Source organism: Rutidosis leptorrhynchoides, chromosome 8 (assembly GCF_046630445.1).
Source record: "Rutidosis leptorrhynchoides isolate AG116_Rl617_1_P2 chromosome 8, CSIRO_AGI_Rlap_v1, whole genome shotgun sequence".
NCBI classification, from domain to species: domain Eukaryota; kingdom Viridiplantae; phylum Streptophyta; class Magnoliopsida; order Asterales; family Asteraceae; genus Rutidosis; species Rutidosis leptorrhynchoides.
Window position 1 is genome coordinate 38,043,730 of NC_092340.1, and position 20,176 is coordinate 38,063,905.

The 20,176-nt window shown below is 32.3% G+C and overlaps 1 protein-coding gene and 1 pseudogene across 1 annotated transcript; one reads left to right on the plus strand and one right to left on the minus strand.

The window, feature by feature from the left end:
* Nucleotides 1–736: 736 nt before the first annotated feature.
* LOC139861557 (ankyrin repeat-containing protein ITN1-like) lies at nucleotides 737–4,166 on the plus strand (annotated as a pseudogene).
* A 5,448-nt stretch (nucleotides 4,167–9,614) lies between these two features.
* On the minus strand, nucleotides 9,615–10,562 carry LOC139865028 (probable membrane-associated kinase regulator 4). Its single transcript, XM_071853583.1, has one exon. The coding sequence runs from the start codon at nucleotides 10,560–10,562 to the stop codon at nucleotides 9,615–9,617; it is 948 nt and encodes a 315-aa protein (XP_071709684.1).
* Between the last annotated feature and the right edge of the window lie 9,614 nt (nucleotides 10,563–20,176).

Here is a 20,176-nt window from a genome sequence, read left to right on the forward strand (position 1 = left end):
GGCATCCAAGATTCATCGAAACTTTACTATTCCCATTCCCAATTCAATCTCTTTTCAGGGTTTCTTCAGTTATCTTCTTAATCCAAACATGGCTTCACCTATTGATGAAGGTACTATTTCTCTAAATTGCTGTCTTCTCAGTTCTCTGTACGTATATGTGTTGTTAATTATTAATTACAATATTACATAGTTCACCTGCAGATTTTCAATTCACTACTATTAACTTTGTTATAGTTTAAAGTATCCAATTAAAGCTTGATGTTACAATAAGATAACAATTAATTAAATTAGCCCAAGCTCTTGTATTTGATAGCTTAAAGTGTTATATTCAAAAGTAACATAGTTCATAGAAAAGTTGCATTTTTATTAAGGATCTCGATGTATACTTATGTTCTAGCTTAATTAGAACTTGATTTGTCAATTGTGGACTAAACATTGAATAAAGTTTGAACTTTAATTATTTGTATGTAAGTATTATAGTTTTTGCTGTACAAATAGGTCAATAGTACATACATCATCTGCTGATTTCTAACTTTAATTACATTTTCTTATCTTAGAAGACTCCAACATATAATTGATGTGATAACAACCAACTAAATTAGTTCAGTTTCCAGTATTTAATAGATTATGCTCAAAAATTAACCTAGTTCTTAGGAAAATTTTGAATTTTGTTGTATGTGATGGTGTTATTTTATTAACCCAGTAATTATTGTTTATTTGTGTACTAGACATAGAAAAGGGACTAATGACTCCAACAAAGTATAATCAAACTCAAAACCATCTTAGTGAGCCATCGCCTTCGCCGTCTTCCGCCACGGCTCCGGCACTGGTGCTGTCACATTCCGGCAAGCGGATGGATCAAGCTGGAAAGAAAAAGTACGTCAAGCAAGTGACAGGTAGACATAACGATACCGAGCTTCATTAATGCAGCCCAACGTGGGGATTTATCAGATGTGAAACAAATTCTTGATGATATCGATTCGCAAATGGTGGGAACTTTAAGTGGGGCCGATTTTGATACTGAGGTTACTGAGATTCGTGCATCGGTAGTGAATATGGTGAACGAGTTGGGTAAAACGGCCTTGTATACATCTGCTGAAAAGGGGCATCTTGAGGTTGTTAAGGAGTTGTTGAAGTATTCTAATAAAGAGGCGATCACTAGAAAGAGTCGGTTGGAATTTGATAGTTTGCATATTTGCTACTAGTCAAGGACACGATGGTTAGTTTACGACCCGTGAATTTGAATAGAATCGAAAGATGTTTCAGTAATTCATATAAGTTCATTTTTAACGATGTGATGTTGTCACTAAATGGAGTTTTTATATCCATTTGAACTCATAAAATATAAATATTATTTGGAAGGTATAAAGGAGATATTTTGGGGGGAAATTACTTGATTAAAAAGAAATCTATAAAAAGGATTTTTCTGACGACAACTCTTTTTTAAGGCTGTCGTTAAGGTGTATTATTAATGTGTTGTACAAAGCGGTTATTGTTGACTTTTACTTGATGGTTATTGAGAAGTACAAGTGTGGAGTATTTTTTGCATCTTAACGACAACCCTAAGGGCCATACTAGAGAAAGTCTTAACCAAATAAATTTTGCAAATCATTTTGAGGAGTACCATTTCTTCGGGAAAGTGATTTTTTTGAAGAATATAACAAGTTTTTGTGAAGCTTGAATTTTTCTTGTAAATTTGACTATTTCTGTAAATATTTAATTTCCTCCCTTTTAGCAAAATTCCTTAGCATGTTAGGAGGATTATTATAATGAGATGGTAGTAGGAGAAATCATTTTTCTTCTAAAAATATAACTTTTTGGGAAATTTTGAATTCTTTTGTTTTTTGTTTTTTGTTTTTTTTTTTTTGTTTTTTTTTTTTTTTTTTTTTTTTTTTTTTTTGAGAAGTTCTGACTTTTTTGTCAAATTTGATTTTGTGCTAAACACTGATATTTTTCTCAAATTTTGATTTTTTTAAAGTTTTTTTTTTTTTTTCTTACTAAATTTTGATGAACCTGATAAGCTTGAGATAAGGAAACTGATTCTTGAATTTAAGTTAAAATTACCTATATATCCATGACACTTTTGTCAACAGATACGTTGTTGCATATCCAAACATTTAAATTTTGCATTTGTGTTTATTTCCTTTAATTCATGCCAATTTATATTATGTCACTCTATATTGTAGATGTGGTCAAACTACTACTTGACCATGACTCATCTCGGCAAACAAGATCCCAAGGAAACGCAACCCCTCTCATAACGGCAGCCACAAGAGGACACACAGCTGTCGTCAAGGAACTACTATCGAAAGATCGTAGCTTGTTAGATATTCAAAGATCTAACGGAAAAACGCATTGCATTTATCAGCTAGATCAGGGCACGTTGAGATTGTAAAGGCCTTACTCGATAAGGATCCACTGCTGGCTCAAAGGACCGACAGAAAAGGACAGACTGCGTTACATATGGCTGTGAAAGGGGTTAGTAGTGAAGTTGTGAAATTGCTATTGGAGGCTGATGCAGCTATTGTTATGTTGCCTGACAAGTCGGGTTTTACGGCGTTGCATGTGGCCACGAGAAAAAAACTGGCAGAGGTATACTTTATTTTGAACATTGTATAGTGCTGGTCATTTACTATATGTGGCAAGATGGCCGGGTCAGGTGGGTTGGGTAATGGGTCAAAACGGCTCGTGTTTGGTTGATTGACAAACACTTTTATGTTCACTTTGTAATTCCTTTTAATTGATTGATATTATATATTATATTGTTAAAATTTTAGTTACAAAAACAATACGTATTATCGCAATAAGAATCCGAATATATAAAATAGTAACGAGTTTTTTCCATGTTCGGGTTACCCGAGAGGGCGAGTATTCAACCCATACTCAAATGTATGCGGCCCAGTCGGATTACTCTCTGTTTCCAACGCTTCCCTGACCACCACAAGATTCGAACCTGAGACCTTATGCAAAATGTGAGGGCCCAACCCACTAAGCTATCATGTGATGGTTAATAATCAAAATATATGAATTATGTAATAATAGGATGATAAGGTATGCATAAAGCAGGATAGACTTTGGAAGACTTTCGAACCGTTTGATTTGTTCCATCCTTGTCTAAACTTTTGTAATTGCCAACTTTCGGATAAATCATAACAAAAATTGACTCATTTGTACGTAAATGTGTCGAAATTACCATCTCTACAAATTGCATACATGAGACATATTTTCTTGCTGTTGCAGATAGTGAATGAGTTGCTTAGCCTCCCTGATACTAGTGCTAACGTAAATGCACTAACCCGAGATCACAAAGCCGCTCTCGATATAGCCGAAGGCCTTCCTTTATCTGAAGACTCTTTCGACACTCGTGGTGCAGTCAGAGCAAACGAACTAAACCAACCTAGGGACGAGCTAAGAAAAACAGTAACTCAGATTAAAAACGACATCCACAACCAACTTTTGCAAACCAAGAAGACAAACAAGAACGTTCAGCATCGCTAAAGAGCTCCGTAAACTCCACGGTGAAGGAATCAACAACGCCACTAATTCAGTAACCGTGGTGGCGGTGTTATTCGCAACCGTTGTGTTTGCCGCCATTTTCACCGTCCCTGGCGGCAATGACGATAACGGGATGGCGGTGGTGGTGGACAGGGCTTCGTTCAAAATCTTTTTTATATTTAACGTGATTGCGCTTTTTAGGTCGTTAGCAGTGGTGGTGGTTCAGATTACGTTGGTTAGAGGTGAGACGAAAGCTGAAAGAAGTTGTTGAGGTGATTAATAAACTCGTGTGGTTGGCTTCTGTGTGTACTTCGGTTGCTTTCAAGGCTTCTTCTTATATAGTCGTTGGTCGTAAATATGAATGGGCTGCGATTTTGATTACGGCTGTAGGTGGAGTTATAATGACAGGTGTTCTTGGAACCATGACTTATTACGTGTTTAAATCGAAGAAAATGCGATTGAAGAGAAAGAAGGAGAAGATAGCGAAAATTGGTTCGAACTCATGGCATCACTCTGATTTTTCAAATTCAGAAGTCGACAGAACCTACGCCATTTGAAATAACACGATGTAGTCGTTACTCTGTTGTTTATAGTTGGGTTTAGTCAACAATCGAAACCCCCGAAGTTATAGAACACTGAACAAATTGACCCAGTTAGTGATCTCAAAAGAGTTGGGGTGGTTATTGATGTGTTATATTCTGATATAAATTTCAGATCTTTATTGTATAGTGTGACTCTTGATAGCACCTTTTGTAATGGTTTTCATCAAGTAAATATGCATGATATAAGAACAAGAGACTGACAATATTGCTACCATGATATATCGGCTATTTGTTACCTAGTTTTTTTGGAGCTTGTAGGAAATTTTAGCTTCTAGCTTTTATGAAAAAAACTCTCATATAATAAAAGGATTCGTTTGATTAAAAGAGCTTAAAGTTTTTAAATGGATGGAAAAAGCTAGAAACTAAAAGCTACAAAAACTAGCGTTTCAGAAAAAGCTACAGTTAACAAACATTCCCGTTGAACCGGATATTTCATTTTATAGCAAAAATTTCAATACGATCAAAGAAAGGGTAGTTGTAAACGGGTTCTGGTTCGGGTTTGAATGCTGCATCGGTGGATGATTCAAATATGAGGATGGATGTGGCGGATAAGTTAGAGTGACCTTAGATTTGGTAGCTTTAATGGTGTAATAATTTAAGACGATTTATTGGTTTCCCTGTTGTAGCGAGCCCATTGAAGGTGTTTAAGGTACCCCTGAGACACCTATTTTATGGAGGGAGTTTTCGAATAGTGCGGGTATTAATAGAGTTGCGGACATTATGAGTGGTTATAAGAAGTCGAGGGTTTTGGTGAAGATTCGGTCATGAATGATTCGTCTCCTTCAAAGGATGGAGCGGGTTTAGTTGAGGTGTCATGGTCATGGATGGAGCTTCGATTCGTTTTGGCGTACGTGAGGTCGGATTCAAGAACAATGAGAAAGGTGATGCATTTTATCTGTATGATCTTGGTGTTCAAGAAAGAAATAGGTTGAACTCAACCACCGAGGCATTTGCCTGAGTGGTATCGCGGTGGTGTTTAACACCCTCGCCGGGTAAGAGGTCCAGGGTTCGAACCTGGCTTCTGAATGACCAAATTAAACATGGACTGAAATAAGCTCCATTGAGGTCAGCCCAAAGGGAAGGTTTTACCGAACCGATCCGAGACTAAGGTCCGGCCCGCCTGCCCCTCGGGATGGTTTAAGGGTTCGGATCCCTGTGATCGTGGTTCGGGTTTCCTGCCCGAACGTGTGTGTGTGTGCAAATGATGACTAGGCTTCGGTCCTGACTGATGCAATCTTGCCGTTCAAAAAAAAAAATATAGGTTGAACTCAGCTTTGAGGGAATGAAATAAGCAGAAGACTCCTACCTGCATTCTAATTAGTTGTTTTATTTCGTTTCAATTATAGTTGAAAAAGGAATGTTCCATTAGCTAGTATTCAAACCCTCGTTTTTTATTGTTTTCATTCAGTTTTTGATTGATTAATAAAAGAATAGACGTTGTCGCCTATTATCTTGAACTGGGTAGGTTCTCTACGTAAAATCGTGAAGTTTTTGACGATTATTTATCTTTTCTGTTTAAGCAATCGAACTTTAATCCGCATTATGTGGCATCGGAAATGGCTAAACAAGAACATAGTGGTCGGTATTACAAGGAATCAAATCACAGAATCCCCGAGAGAGGCAGTAATAATGATTTTCTTGATGCTGTCATATGGTATTACAGGGGAACGAGTCACAGATCCGCTGAGAGAGGCAATGATAATGATCCTCGTGATGCTGAGACCGAGAGATTGAATCGCAGGATTTAAGAGTTGGAATTAAACTCTTTGGACAAGTACGAAGGTAGTGATTTAGAGCAAATCTTTAACCCGAGATACATTCCCGCACATATTGTAAATGAAGATTTCGAACCCATATGTGATACAGATGGTGAGGATGAAGAGCCACAAGTGTATACAGATGTTGAAAATCCGAACTCAGCTATGATACCAATGGTGAAAAGGATGTGGATTTTATGAATTTCATTGCGTTGATGATATGATGATACAGGCATCAAATATGTTTGTTTATGGTGTAAAAGCTAAAATGGGAGGTGAAGACATAAAAGTCGAATCTTGTGCTGTTGTCTCTATTGATGGGAGTATTGATGGGAGATCTGTTCTTGCTCTTCATCATTACTTTAAGTGGATCCATGAGAACTCCCTTACGTATGCACATAAGGTTTACTTTGAGCTCAAACACTAAGGGTCTCAACTAAAAAAAATCATTGATGAACAGCCTTCTCATTTACGTGAAACATAACAGAAGCTAGCAAAGATTGCAGGGAGCATGAAGAACAATGGTAGCAATGATGTAGAATCGATGACGAGCCTTTATGAAGAAGAGGAGGATGATGCATATTATCCATATGAACCCAGTGGGCCGCAAAGCTTGCGAGCTGGATTGGGTCATGTGCTGCTGATGGGTTATTGTGAAGACTTTTGGGCCGTTTGTTTGGTAGCCAAGAAAGGAATAGGTTGAAGTCGGCTTGGACGGAAAGAAATAGCAGATGACTCCAACATGCATTCTAATTAGTTATTTTACTTCGTTTCCAGTTATAATTGCATAAGGAATGTTCCGTTAGCTAGTATTTAAACCCTCATTTATTAATGTCTTCGTTCGGTTTTTGATTGGTTAATAAAAGAATAGAGGTTGCCCCTTGTTATTTTGAATCGAGAAGGTTCTCTAAGTTAAACTGTGAAGGTTTAACGGTTATCAACCTTTTTAAGCCATCAATCCTTAGTCCGCATTTAAAGGTTTTTCAAATAAGAAGGTTTCGGAAGTTGGCCATTTCACTCTTAGGGATCAAGACGAGGAGGTTGAGGAGGCTAATGGCGAAGGTTTTTTTTATGGTTTATTAAGACGTGGGTTATTACCCCGTTCATCGGGTGTAAGTATTGATAATTGTTAATCTAATGTGATCTCCTATTCCTTTAATTCTCGCTCGGGAAAACCGCTTCGTCGAGAAACCGTTGATGGTAAGTTGAAAAAAGTGTTACCAATGATCGCAACACTTCATCCTCGACCGATTAATTTTCTTGGGTTGTTTTTTTTAGTTGTCGTGTTGTTTGTATGTTAGTATAGTTTAGTAGCGGGTAGTGGTTTATGTATCTGTTGTTTTTCTTGTAGTGTTTGCATGTTTGGTGTTGTTTAGCTTGTTTTCTTTTTGGTTTGTCTTGATGGTAAATAGTGCGCGTTCGGTGTTGTTTTAGCGTTTTGTTTTCTAGTTTCGAGTCTTGCCTATTCGGATTAGTTGTATTCTCGTTGGGTTATCTCATTTTTTGATGAAAGAACTTTAGTTATATAGTTTTATTTATTTATTTAATTTTTTTTTTTTTTGAAAAGCAAACATGATTATATTAACCCAGGAAAAATACAACGATAAGATGATGCATCACCACAAAAAGAGATCTAAAAAACACGACACCTAACAAGATATGATGTGGGTTGCAAAGAGAGCAACCTATCCTAACAACCTCGGCCAACAAACACGAACAATAGTAATACAAAGTTACAACATATTGAGATATATACTAGGATTCGAAAGCCACGAAAGCCACTCGATATACACTAGTTTTCTTTATTTTTTAAAAAGAAATAAAAGGTTTTATCCTTGATAAATAAATACAGCTTCCACCTTACGTATTCACCACATTTCTTTAGTTTATAGCAATAGTCATAACCAATACGCATATTTATTTAATATCATTAATTAAAAAAAATTCCAGATGTGCTCATCGATTCAACACACACTGAAACGCAGGATTAATGTTTGTGTATTGCTACCCGCACAGTCGATCTATAACAAACTATTCGAAGGCCAATCATAGTTGTACTACCCACATATAACAAACTAGCATCAAGCCATAGACGTTATTGATTTTTGATGTATAAATTCTTAATTTTCAAAGTGAGGAATAGTTGCACTGTAATGGAAATTTGGTCACTAGCTAGTGTTTGATCAACAATTTGTGTTCAAATTTTAATACAATTTTGTAAAAGTTAATCATTACGGAGTACTTTATAGCACTAAGCAAACGAGATGATGGTGGATAACATCTAAACTTAGTTTAAGATTTTGGGTAACCCAATGATTATTAAATTAATCAAACTAAAGCAGAGTTATAAGGGGTTTATGTCTGGTTTATGGATCACTTTTTCTGCTTTAATGTGTGTTTGTCGACAAGATTATGCGAACTTATGAGAGCTTATAGGAGCTTGAGATTATGATTTTATTAAATTACAAGTCATAAACCCTGTTTGGCATGCAACCAAAAGTAGAGTTTATGTAAAAAAGAAGTTATAGAAAAAGAAGCTTTTAGAAGTAGCTTCTTGAAAAAAGTAGAGCGTATGATAAGCTCCAGCTCCGGCTAGTTCCGTCCAAACGTACCCTTAAATTGAATGTATTACTATTATACTTGCATTATATCGTTTCTTAACCTTATTTGGTGTCTGTCACATGTTGTTAAGAGGCGCGCGCACATGTAGCTTTAATTGTTGATAAACAATTACGAACCACTACCTTATTAAATGTGATCTTCCAAAAGCATTTACATAAGCCAAAATTACTCAAAAAGCATGCAATAATTAACTAAACAAGATTTTCTAGTAGTTGAATGTTAAAAAGTGGGAAATAGATACAAGATGACTTGGTTTGGCCACTTGTATCCACTAGTGTAAAAATTTGAGTTACTCCTGATTAGTCACCGATTACTTCTCTTTAATTAATAACAATTCATTTTAATTTTTTAAAATTCGTTTAATTAATCGATTAATGTTGATTAATTGGTCAAAATCATATTTGTAGATCAACGTCAGGTAAACATTTAACGAAACATTTCTATAAATAAATTATAATTACTTTTTAAAAAAATAAAAATAAAGAGAGAGAAAAGATACAACTTTTATGTATGTCATTATATGTAGTAATTTTCCAAGCCACTTATTTCACTTTCCTGGTCTCTGTTGCATTCTTTGTTTTCACTACTTTGTTTGACTACAACTATAGTCTATATGTACATACACTATTAACAAAACACCTATCTTCATGAAAGTTAAACTTGATTCATAACTTTGTTTACTTTATTATGAGTACAAAAATATCCCATATTCTGTTTAATTAACCCAATTAATTGATCTAAACTTCTAATTCTGATTGCCGATGTTAAAATCAAAACAATTATATAATCATATTATTTATAGATCGACTATAATAATATTCAGTTATTAGTTTGTAGTTTGTTGAGAGTAGTGAATAAGTGATATATACTCCGTACCATATTATCTTTTACTCCGTATATTGATCATGATAAATATAACTATGTTAAGGGTCCATTTCATTTATAGAGTAAATCAGCTTAATACGTAGCATAACTATAGTGATCTGTTTGATTAATTAAAGCTTCATTATAATTTAACAATATGAAAATATTACTGTAAGCAAAGTATAAGTAGGATTTTAGGAACACCATGCAAGTTTGAATATATGCAAAATTGACACCAAACTTTTCAAATTATAGCATAAATTTTTCTTTCTCATCAACCCCTACAAAGTATTTGTCTTTCTTGATCATCACATACAATTCTTGAAGCACTTAAAGAACAAAAGCCCATTTCACTTATGGTCTTATTTCTTGAATGTAACACATGTTGTTGTGACTTTTTGCAATGAGCAATCGCGCTTTGTATCTGGTTTTCGATCTCAAAACTCGTATTGATTCTTCTATGATGAATTGCCAACTCACTAGAGCCATTAGAATTACTCAAATTTGAAATTGAAGAAGGCCCGGTTGGAGCGTTTGTAGTCGAAAATCTCTTGATTGCTCCTGAAAATGATCTTCTATGATGTCGATGACCACTATTGTTACTATCTAGTTTCTCTTTTTGCTTCTTTCCACTAGTTCTTGAAACTTTGGTTCTAGATTCATCTAGACCATTCGATTTACCAAAGAGAGACTTGAGATAATCTTTAGACGCCTTTATCTTCGATCCAAAAGAAGATGGTTTGGTTAGAGTAAGCTTCTTGGTCCAAGACTTCTTAGGGTTTTCAATTGTATTAAGATTATCAAGAAAATAGTCTTTTGGATTGAGTTCCCTACTAACTTGACAAGATTCTGAAGGTGAAATATTGCAAGATCCAAATGGGGTATTCTCGATAGGTGTAGTGTAAGCACTTGTGCCTAATGGGGTGCTAAAGAATTGTTCGAAAGTGTCCTTGTTTTTATCTTGAAGAATTTTTTCAACCATTTGTAAACGCGGTGGGAGATGAAGGGGAAGAAGTTTTCCTTTGTAAAAGAGCTCATCAGCCGGAGAAGTTGAGGTTAATTCTTTGTCTGACGAGCTCGAAAACATCTGAAACTCGAACTCATTTTGATTCGGGTGACAGAATAGATTTTGGAACGAGCTTACTTCCATATCTATATATTCTTCTTCTTCTTCTTCAACGTCGTTATTGAAAACTGAATTTAAAACCGCATCAAAGACCATTGTGAAATGAGGCTAAATGATGCTGTTGAAAGAGGGTGATTTAGAAAGGGTATAGAAGTGCAAAATGGTGTTAAAGCTCTTATGTAGAATCATCTTATATAAACATCAAAATAATGTGTGGTACAAATATTTAAATGAGTTGATAATAAAGGTATATAACAATATATGTGACTATTTAACATGATACAACACATGAATGGCTAACGAATATGTTTTCTTGAGAACCTTGATGCGTGTTTTGTGGTGATTTCTATTTTAAGGACAAAAGCTACTAGTATTGGGTAACTTTAAATCCTATAATCATTGAACCTAAGATGTTACTCCGTATATCTTATAATGTGACACGTGATTGTACATGATCACTTTAAAAGTTAACATGAAATCCATAATTTGTTAATTGTGTGATGCTTTAATTTGAACTTCGACCATTCTCAACGATGACATTTTTACTCACTCAAACCGCCACATTAGCATGTTCTTATTTCCTACCCAGAACATGAACACTAACGTCAATAACATACTTCCTCACCAGAACATGACCCCACCAAATTAATTAAATAAACTAATGTACAAGTATTGAAATCAAAATACAAATAAATATATAAAGTGTCATTGTTTCTCTCGTCATGGAATATGCGAGGGGAACAAATAATGCAGCATGAGGAAATTGAGGGCTAGGTGATGACGGGGGAATGATACTAGTGTCCTCGAGGGCCATGTATATATATTTAGAGGCTAACCTCACTTATGTGGGATTGAGTGTTGTTATTGTTGTTGTTGTATTTAAAGATCTTTTAGTTATTAACGTTTTGACTTTTAAATCAACTAAATAAGAGTCTGTATGGCAAAGATTTGACTAAAAGGATGAAGGCTCGCAGAATCTGCAAGTTGTCACTGTTTTCATCATATCTTCTTTATATGGATTCTGATTTAGTTAATTCTAAAGCTCATACGTTCGTAACTCAAAAGACTACAAATTTCATTTTTAGTTGGATGGGCCAAATGATATGCCCCGTTCATATACAATATAAACGATTCACAATAGTTGATTACATCGCGAGGTAATTGACCTATATATGATAGATTTTACAAATATTGCATTCGTTTTTAAAAGACAAACTTTCTTTACATCGAAAGTTGACGGCAAGCATACTATTTCATAATACCTCCAACTATAATTGACTTAATAATAATCTTGATGAACTCGACGACTCGAATGCAACGTCTTTTGAAATATGTCATGAATGACTCCAAGTAATATCTCTAATATGAGCAAATGCACAGCGGAAGATTTCTTTCATACCTGAGAATAAACATGCTTTCAAGTGTCAACCAAAAGGTTGGTGAGTTCATAGGTTTATCATAAAACAATAAAAATCATCATTTTGATATACCACAAAATTTAAATGCTGCATGATACAAATAGGCCCGAATCCTATACCCACCTGTAATGTACATGCGATATCTTTTAAATACAGTACACCTTTCTCGTGTACGAAACCATTTTTCATAAATCTTAGTAACCGTACACATATCTCGTGCACAAGATATCATACACTTAACCTGTGTATAAAAATCATTCTCTCGATACATAACATTCACTTTGCTTTCATAGCTTGGCTTGGTAACCGACCTTAACATATAATGCGCATAATAATATCCCCAAAACAGAACATCTCGTCTGTATAATAATCATATAAACTTCAAAGTACTAAACACCACGCCCACTAGCCCTTCCGTCTAGTGAACATTCTGGGTGGGGGTGTTAAACCCGGTAGCTACCTTTAGGATTCGCTTGAATTAGGCGTGCACTAATTCTCAAAATTAGTGATGTTCCCTAATTCCTAGGTTACCAAGCAATAATAATTAGGGGAAAAATATTCATATCAATTGTGGCAATTATCACGTCCACATAATTCAATGGTGGCAATTATCACGTCCACATAATTCATTCGAGGAATGTTTTGCTTGTGTCTATCTCGTCAAACATTTATAAAAGCATTTCATGTATTCGCAGTTCAAAATATATTTCAAAAGCATTTAATAAAGCAGTTGTAAAAGTAGCGCATGTATTCTCAGTCCCAAAAATGTAAAGAGTAAAAGCGAATCAAATGAACTCACCTAATGTATTTTGTAGTAAAAATACATATGACTATATTGAACAATGCAGGGTTGGCCTCGGATTCACGAACCTATATCATTTGTATATATTATACACATATTCGCAATCGAACAATTATATATATATATATATATATATATATATATATATATATATATATATATATATATATATATATATATATATATATATATATATATATATATATATATATATATATATGAGTTTATAAGTTATGTCATTTTTATATTAATAATATGTATATGTTTCCCTATTTTTATTTTATATGTAAAAATATAAATTTTTGTTATGTTATATGTATTAAATATATATATTTATGTATATCATTTGTTTGAAAAATAGTAATTATACTACTTAAGTTTTCTAATAGAGGTAATAATGTTAATGTTTCTATTAGTGATAATACTAATAATGATATTAATGATAATAACTATAAAAATATTAATTTTACTGTTAATGATTGTTATGATAATGATTTTAGTAGTTACATAATAGTAATATTCATGATAATACTTGTAATCATATTAGTGGTAATAACAATAATAACTAATATTCATAATACCTATTAATAATACTAATAATAATAACAATTTTATTATTTAATGATAATAATAATAATAATAACAATAATGAAAAGTGTAATAATAACAATAATAAGAATCATAATCATAATAACCATAATAATACTTGAATGATAAAAAAAAATATACTAATGATAATAATGTCTCTAATACTTATAAATATAAATATGCTTTTAGTAATAATAATTATAATTCTAACTTTCATAATATTAATAATCATAATAATAACAATAATTATTAATAAACCTAATAATAATAATAATAATACAAATAAAAAAAATAAAATAAAAAAAATAAAGCTACCTTAAGGGAATCGGCCTAAAAAAATATAGTGCAGCTCCAGGGACTCGAACCCCCGACCTCTCAAAACCCGACACCATCCTAAACCGTCTGGGCTATGCCCATTTTCTGTTTTATAACCCAATCTCTGAATATATAACCCGTAAAATTTATTTATTCATCTTCTTCTTACAATTTCAATCGGCCAAATTCAATTTAATCACCAATCAATAATTCTGATTCTTCAATACAATTAGAAGTGATCTTTACTAAATGTTTGCAATAATAAAAAAAATAAAAAAAATAAATAAAAACCCGTTTCTGCTGTACGCGTAAGAGTAAGAAGAAAATAAACTTTGATTTTGATTTTGAGAAAGTTTTACATTATATTTAAAACATAACATCTGTTGTAAATCATCATTAGAAGCTATTTGAATCGTTAATTTTAGCAGAAACATCAAAATGATCTTAAATTTCACGATGAACAATTAAGTTGACTTTTAACTTCAAAACTTTGACTCCTAAATTGAAACTCAAATCGATGAATTGAAAAGCGAATTTTTGCAGAAAGATCCTTTAATATATGCCTAACAAAACTGCAATAATAGAGTTTAAAATATCAAACAACTTTGAGCTTTTCAAAATTTTAAAACGCGAGCAGAGTAACTACGGGTTCCTTTAAATTTTCTGTTTCCAATTCAATGATTTGTAGCTGTAGGTAAAGTGATTGATAATGGAATAAAAAAAATTGAATGATTTCCTAGAATAACCAGTTGTATTCATTTGTTTTGTACACCAAAGGTGTCAACAGAATCAATTCAAGAACAGAGAAAAAATAGATAAATAATTAAAAGGTGAAATAGATTGATAATAGATTTTGGATGTTATTGATGATGTAATCTGTGATTTGTACTGGATTTGATACATAAAGCAAGAATCACTATAGTCTGATATTGATTGAAAAAAAAGAATATGATTTTGATGTATATACATATACGTATATATATTGAAAACAGAATAAGGTTGTAGTATATATGTATTTATATACTTACTAATCTGTATATGTACTATATATATATATATATATATATATATATATATATATATATATATATATATATATATATATATATATATATATATATATATATATATATATATATATATATATATATATATATATTTGTATGATGTATCAGTGCAGATATCTGTTGCACATATATCGGATGTATATATCTATCCATTTTATGTATTACAATTAATCTTTTTATTTAATAAATCTAATTATAATAATAATACTCTTAATAATATAATAATGATAATGATGATATAATAATAATAATAATATTATTATTAGTAATGATAATAATAATAAGTAAAATTTTTTTTACCTATAATATTATTAATAATAATATTATTTATATTAATGTTATTTTTATTAATGATAATAATAATGTTAGTAATATATATATATATATCAAACTTCATATCTATATGTTATATATTGAAAACATTACTATTAAAAATACTGATTTTAATATTTATATTAATATTGACAATAATAAAGAGAGTAATAATAATATTAACATAACGATTATATTTCTAACTTGTGATTAAACTTAACATATAAGTATTACATATTATTAATTATGTAATACTTAATAAAAATATATATTATATAACAACATATTTGAATATTTACTATTTATATATTTTTTATATATAACACAATGGATATATTAATTATGTATTTAATGAAATAAATAAACTCATTTAATACTTTGTTGGCAAATAAAATAAAATCATTTACATTTAATATACCTTTTATAATTAACTAAACAGTTTCAAATGACAAGTTATAAATTATCTTTCATATTAATTAAATCATATATTAGTTTAATTTATAATATATAATTATTTACATATGTCATTATTTATATATACATTTCCAATTACAATTAAAGATTCGTGAATTATCGAAATGGTCAAAGGTCAAATGTAATTGAATTCATGAACATAGTTCAATATTTTAAGACTCAACCTTACAAACTTTGCTTATCGCGTCGAAACCATATAAAGATTAAGTTTAAATTTAGTCGGAAATTTCCGGGTCGTCACAGTGCCTACCCGTTAAAGAAATTTCGTCCCGAAATTTGAGTGTGGTCGTCATGGCTAACAATAAAAATGTTTTCATGACAAATATGAGTCAATGATTAAAGTTTTATCACTATCAGTTGATTTGAATAAAACAACTCGATTATTCGAAGCATACGAGTGAAGTCATCACACAAGATTGAAATAGGAAAAGTAAAGATTCGTGTTAACTTTTGACAGAGTCAGGGTTAAATTCCGGAATTCAAGGGATTTAAAGAAAATCTAGGAAATCTATAAGATTTGATTCTTCGGCGAGTAAGGAAATTAAGATCTTTATAATTAAATACGGTGATCTGCCTCGATTACTCTGTCTGATATTCCCATTATAAATTAAACTCTTCCGTTCCATTATTCTCACCATTCCTATACTTTCTTTCTTAGTTCATATATCCAAAAGATTGTAAAAATGCTTAATCCAGTTCTAATCCTTGTCCTTATCCTTACTATCACAACAATCATTCTCCTTTTCCAACTTCCACCGGAGGAATCTGTTTTCTTCTACTTCGCCGTTGAGGTTATAGTGTTTTTAATTCTCCCGTGTCTTTATGTTGCGATAAACATTGATATATACGGTTTGTAATTTCCGTGTTGTTATTGGGCTTTATATTTTCTAGTATATTTTGAAGCTCTATGCTTTTGTTTTCTCTTTTCGATTTCAAGTCAAGCGAATAATGGTCCAGAATTTGTGGATATAGAGTTTCAAATGATTATAATGTTCTAAGCAGGAAGGAACGTGATAGCACGATTTGATTTTCAAATTTATCAACATCACAGAAGATAGAACCATCAAGAATACATTTTCTTGATGTGTTCAGGAGTTAAGTAGAATGAAAGAGTTATGTAACATGACACATGATGACGTTATGATCTGTGAATCATCATGCTCCAATAGAACTTCCAGCATGACTTACTGTAATATAATCACATTGGCCAAGCGCATTATATTATACTAACTCATGCTTCAATTCCCAACACTACTCCAGAAACATTCATAATTTATACTTAGGTTTTACAGAAATTTCCGATATAATGTAATACAGATAGCACGGAGAGGTATATAATTTTGGACGAAAATATTTAAGAAAATATCTTCAGAAATATCGAAGATATTTATGATGATATTTTCGGAATTTCTAAGATCTAAAGTTGATGAAGAAAGATTTTCCACAAGATTTATCATGAATACGGAGTAAGATATTCTCTAAAAATTTTATCGGATACAGAATTATCTGAATTCTTTGAATATAGGGTTCGGTCCTTGTATTTGTCCTTGGTCTCCTTCAGAGTTAACTCAATTCGTTTTTTAGTACTAAATTTTCTATCGAGCGTTCCCAACACTCCATTCTTTATCATCAAACTCTTGGCCATTTAGGCCATCTACAATTTTACTGTTTCCTCTGCATTTAATGCAGCCATATCTGAATCGTTGGTTATCAATCTGAGGTGGTTTCAGGAGAATTGTGTTTTAAATGATTAAACGCTGATGGTAATATGGTGGAATATAAAAGGTTTCCCGGTAACAATAAAGAGCACGCATATATATATCAAAGTTATAATAAGGTTGTTTCAAACGAAAATTCGAAGTTGATTTGCTGGAGCTGTGACAAAATTGGCTAATCTGGAGAGAGATTGTAAAATCATTTTCGGTAATAACAACGCCAAAGGAGCTATCACATATACGTGTTAACGTTTACTCAGGTCCGAGTGTTTCCAGGTGCATAACTATATGCATCTTTCCTTCCGTAGATGAAGTGTGATTGATTCATCCTCTCAATTGAGGTGTTTTCAAGAATCATGAATGGTTGGAATGCAGATTATAATCGTCAAGATACAAATGAGGTTTAAGATGAAATCAAGTGGCAGACTTGAAGAATTGTTTAGTTTCATATGTTATAACCAATATTTTAATTCATTTTAATTGTCCAATATTGGTAGTCCACAGTCGATAGTCCACAGTTAATAGTCCAATAATTCATATATTGTTTAATATATAATATTCGAATTAATTAATACGTATCGTGACCCGTGTACATGTCTCAGACTCGATCACAACTCAAAGTATATATATTATTGTAGAATCAACCTCAACCCTGTATAGCTAACTCGATCATTACTGCATATAGAGTGTCTATGGTTATTCCAAATAATATATATAGATGCGTCGATATGATATGTCAAAATCTTGTATACGTGTCCCGATATTTAAAGTGCATAAAATAAATAACAGAAATTAAATGACGATGAATAAAATTGCGAGAATATAAATTGCGATAATTAAATTGCGATAAATAAAATGTAATCAATTAGCTAGGAACAGTTAGCGTGGATTCTTAACAAAATTTTTCATAGTTAATTTGTTTGTTTCTAACAAATTTTATTTTGTCCAATGTTTTCTTCATTATGCCACTTGTTGGATTCTGATAGGTCAAAATCCAAATATGAAATTGAATGAAAATGGTTATTCTACGGTGAATGGATTCGTATCTTTGTAGATGTAAGTAGGATAGTAAATGAATGTTGAATCAGATTTGAAAAATGTACAGTGTAACTTATTAATGTGAAATCTAAATATTCCTCGGGTATTACCTACCCGTTAAAATATTTTCACCATTAACAGTTTGTACAAAAGAATTTTTAATTACAATCCTTATGAAAATATATATACATATATATATTTTTTTCAGATGTAATCATGAATTTAATGAGTTAATATAATATTAATCTCATTTGATTTACCGTTAGAACAAGAGTATATAATCTCTAAAATATTAGAGATTACATAATCGCCATGTCGAACGAAGATAAATGATGTAGAACGTCACGTAGAATGATAATTATACTTCGAGGTATAGAATGAGATGTTGAGGCATGGATTGTCGATGGTACTCGTTCTGTTACTGATGATACTGTTGGTGCCGTTGATGTTGCTGAAGCTGGTAAATTTTGCACCATATTCTCCAAATTGATTACTCGAGCGCGAAGTTCGTTGACTTCTTTTATTGTTCCGGGATGATTGTCGGTCAGAACGAGCGGATGAATAAGATCCAGAATCTGAGATAGTATATAATCGTGATGGGATACTCTATGAGAGAGAAAATGGTATTACGAACAGATTCGCCGGTAAGTGTTTCAGGTTCTTCGCCAAGAGGTGAATTTGGTTGATGGAAAGGATCACCTTCTTTTTGTCTCCAATGATTAAGTAGGCTACGAACCCATCAGATGAATTGGTTGATTCATTCTAGTGACACTGATTTCGGAGCTTAGGTGAAACTCCATATCAGAATAGCTGTCGGAGTCCGAGGAATTCGAACTGGTTGAGGGATTCATCTCGTACGATCAGATGAAGGATTTTTTATAAGAAATAGATTATAGGATATAGATTAGTACACTGCAATACATAATTTACATATGCATATATAATACTAAAATCCCATAAGTTACGGAGGAATCTACGGAAGCTATCAGGCAAAGGTAACAATAACAGATACGCTAAGATATGAATTTATCTATACACTGTCTATGAAATAGAGGCAGTTAGATGTGTCTAGACTAAGAATGATAAGCAAGTGATTCCCTAAGAATGATAAGCAGGAAATTTTCGACACGAAATGATAAGCAAAACTTTTGACATGCAGACACGGTCGAAGTCCAGACTCACTAATGCATCTAAACAACTATCAGTTAGACACACTAATGTAAGACCTAGTTCGCTATGACCACCGCTCTGATACCAACTGATATGCCCCGTTCATATACAATATAAATGATTCACAATAGTTGATTACATCACGAGGTAATTGACCTCTATATGATACATTTTACAAACATTGCATTCATTTTTAAAAGACAAACTTTCTTTACATCGAAAGTTGACGGCAAGTATACTATTTAATAATACCTCCAACTATAATTGACTTAATAATAATCTTGATGAACTCGACGATTCGAATGCAACGTCTTTTGAAATATGTCATGAATGACTCCAAGTAATATCTCTAATATGAGCAAATGCACAGCGGAAGATTTCTTTCATACCTGAGAATAAACATGCTTTCAAGTGTCAACCAAAAGGTTGGTGAGTTCATAGGTTTATCATAAAACAATAAAATTCATCATTTTGATAGACCACAAAATTTAAATGCTGCGTGGTACAAATGGGCCCGGATCCTATACCCACCTGTAATGTACATGCGATATCTTTTAAATACAGTACACCTTTCTCGTGTACGAAACCATTTTTCATAAATCTTAGTAACCGTACACATATCTCGTGCACAAGATATCATTCACTTAACCTGTGTATAAAAATTATTCTCTCGATATATAACATTCACTTTGCTTTCATAGCTTGGCTTGGTAACCGACCTTAATATATAATGCGCATAATAATATCCCCAAAACAGCACATTTCGTCTGTATAATAATGAAATGCCCCATTCATATTAATTATAAACGTT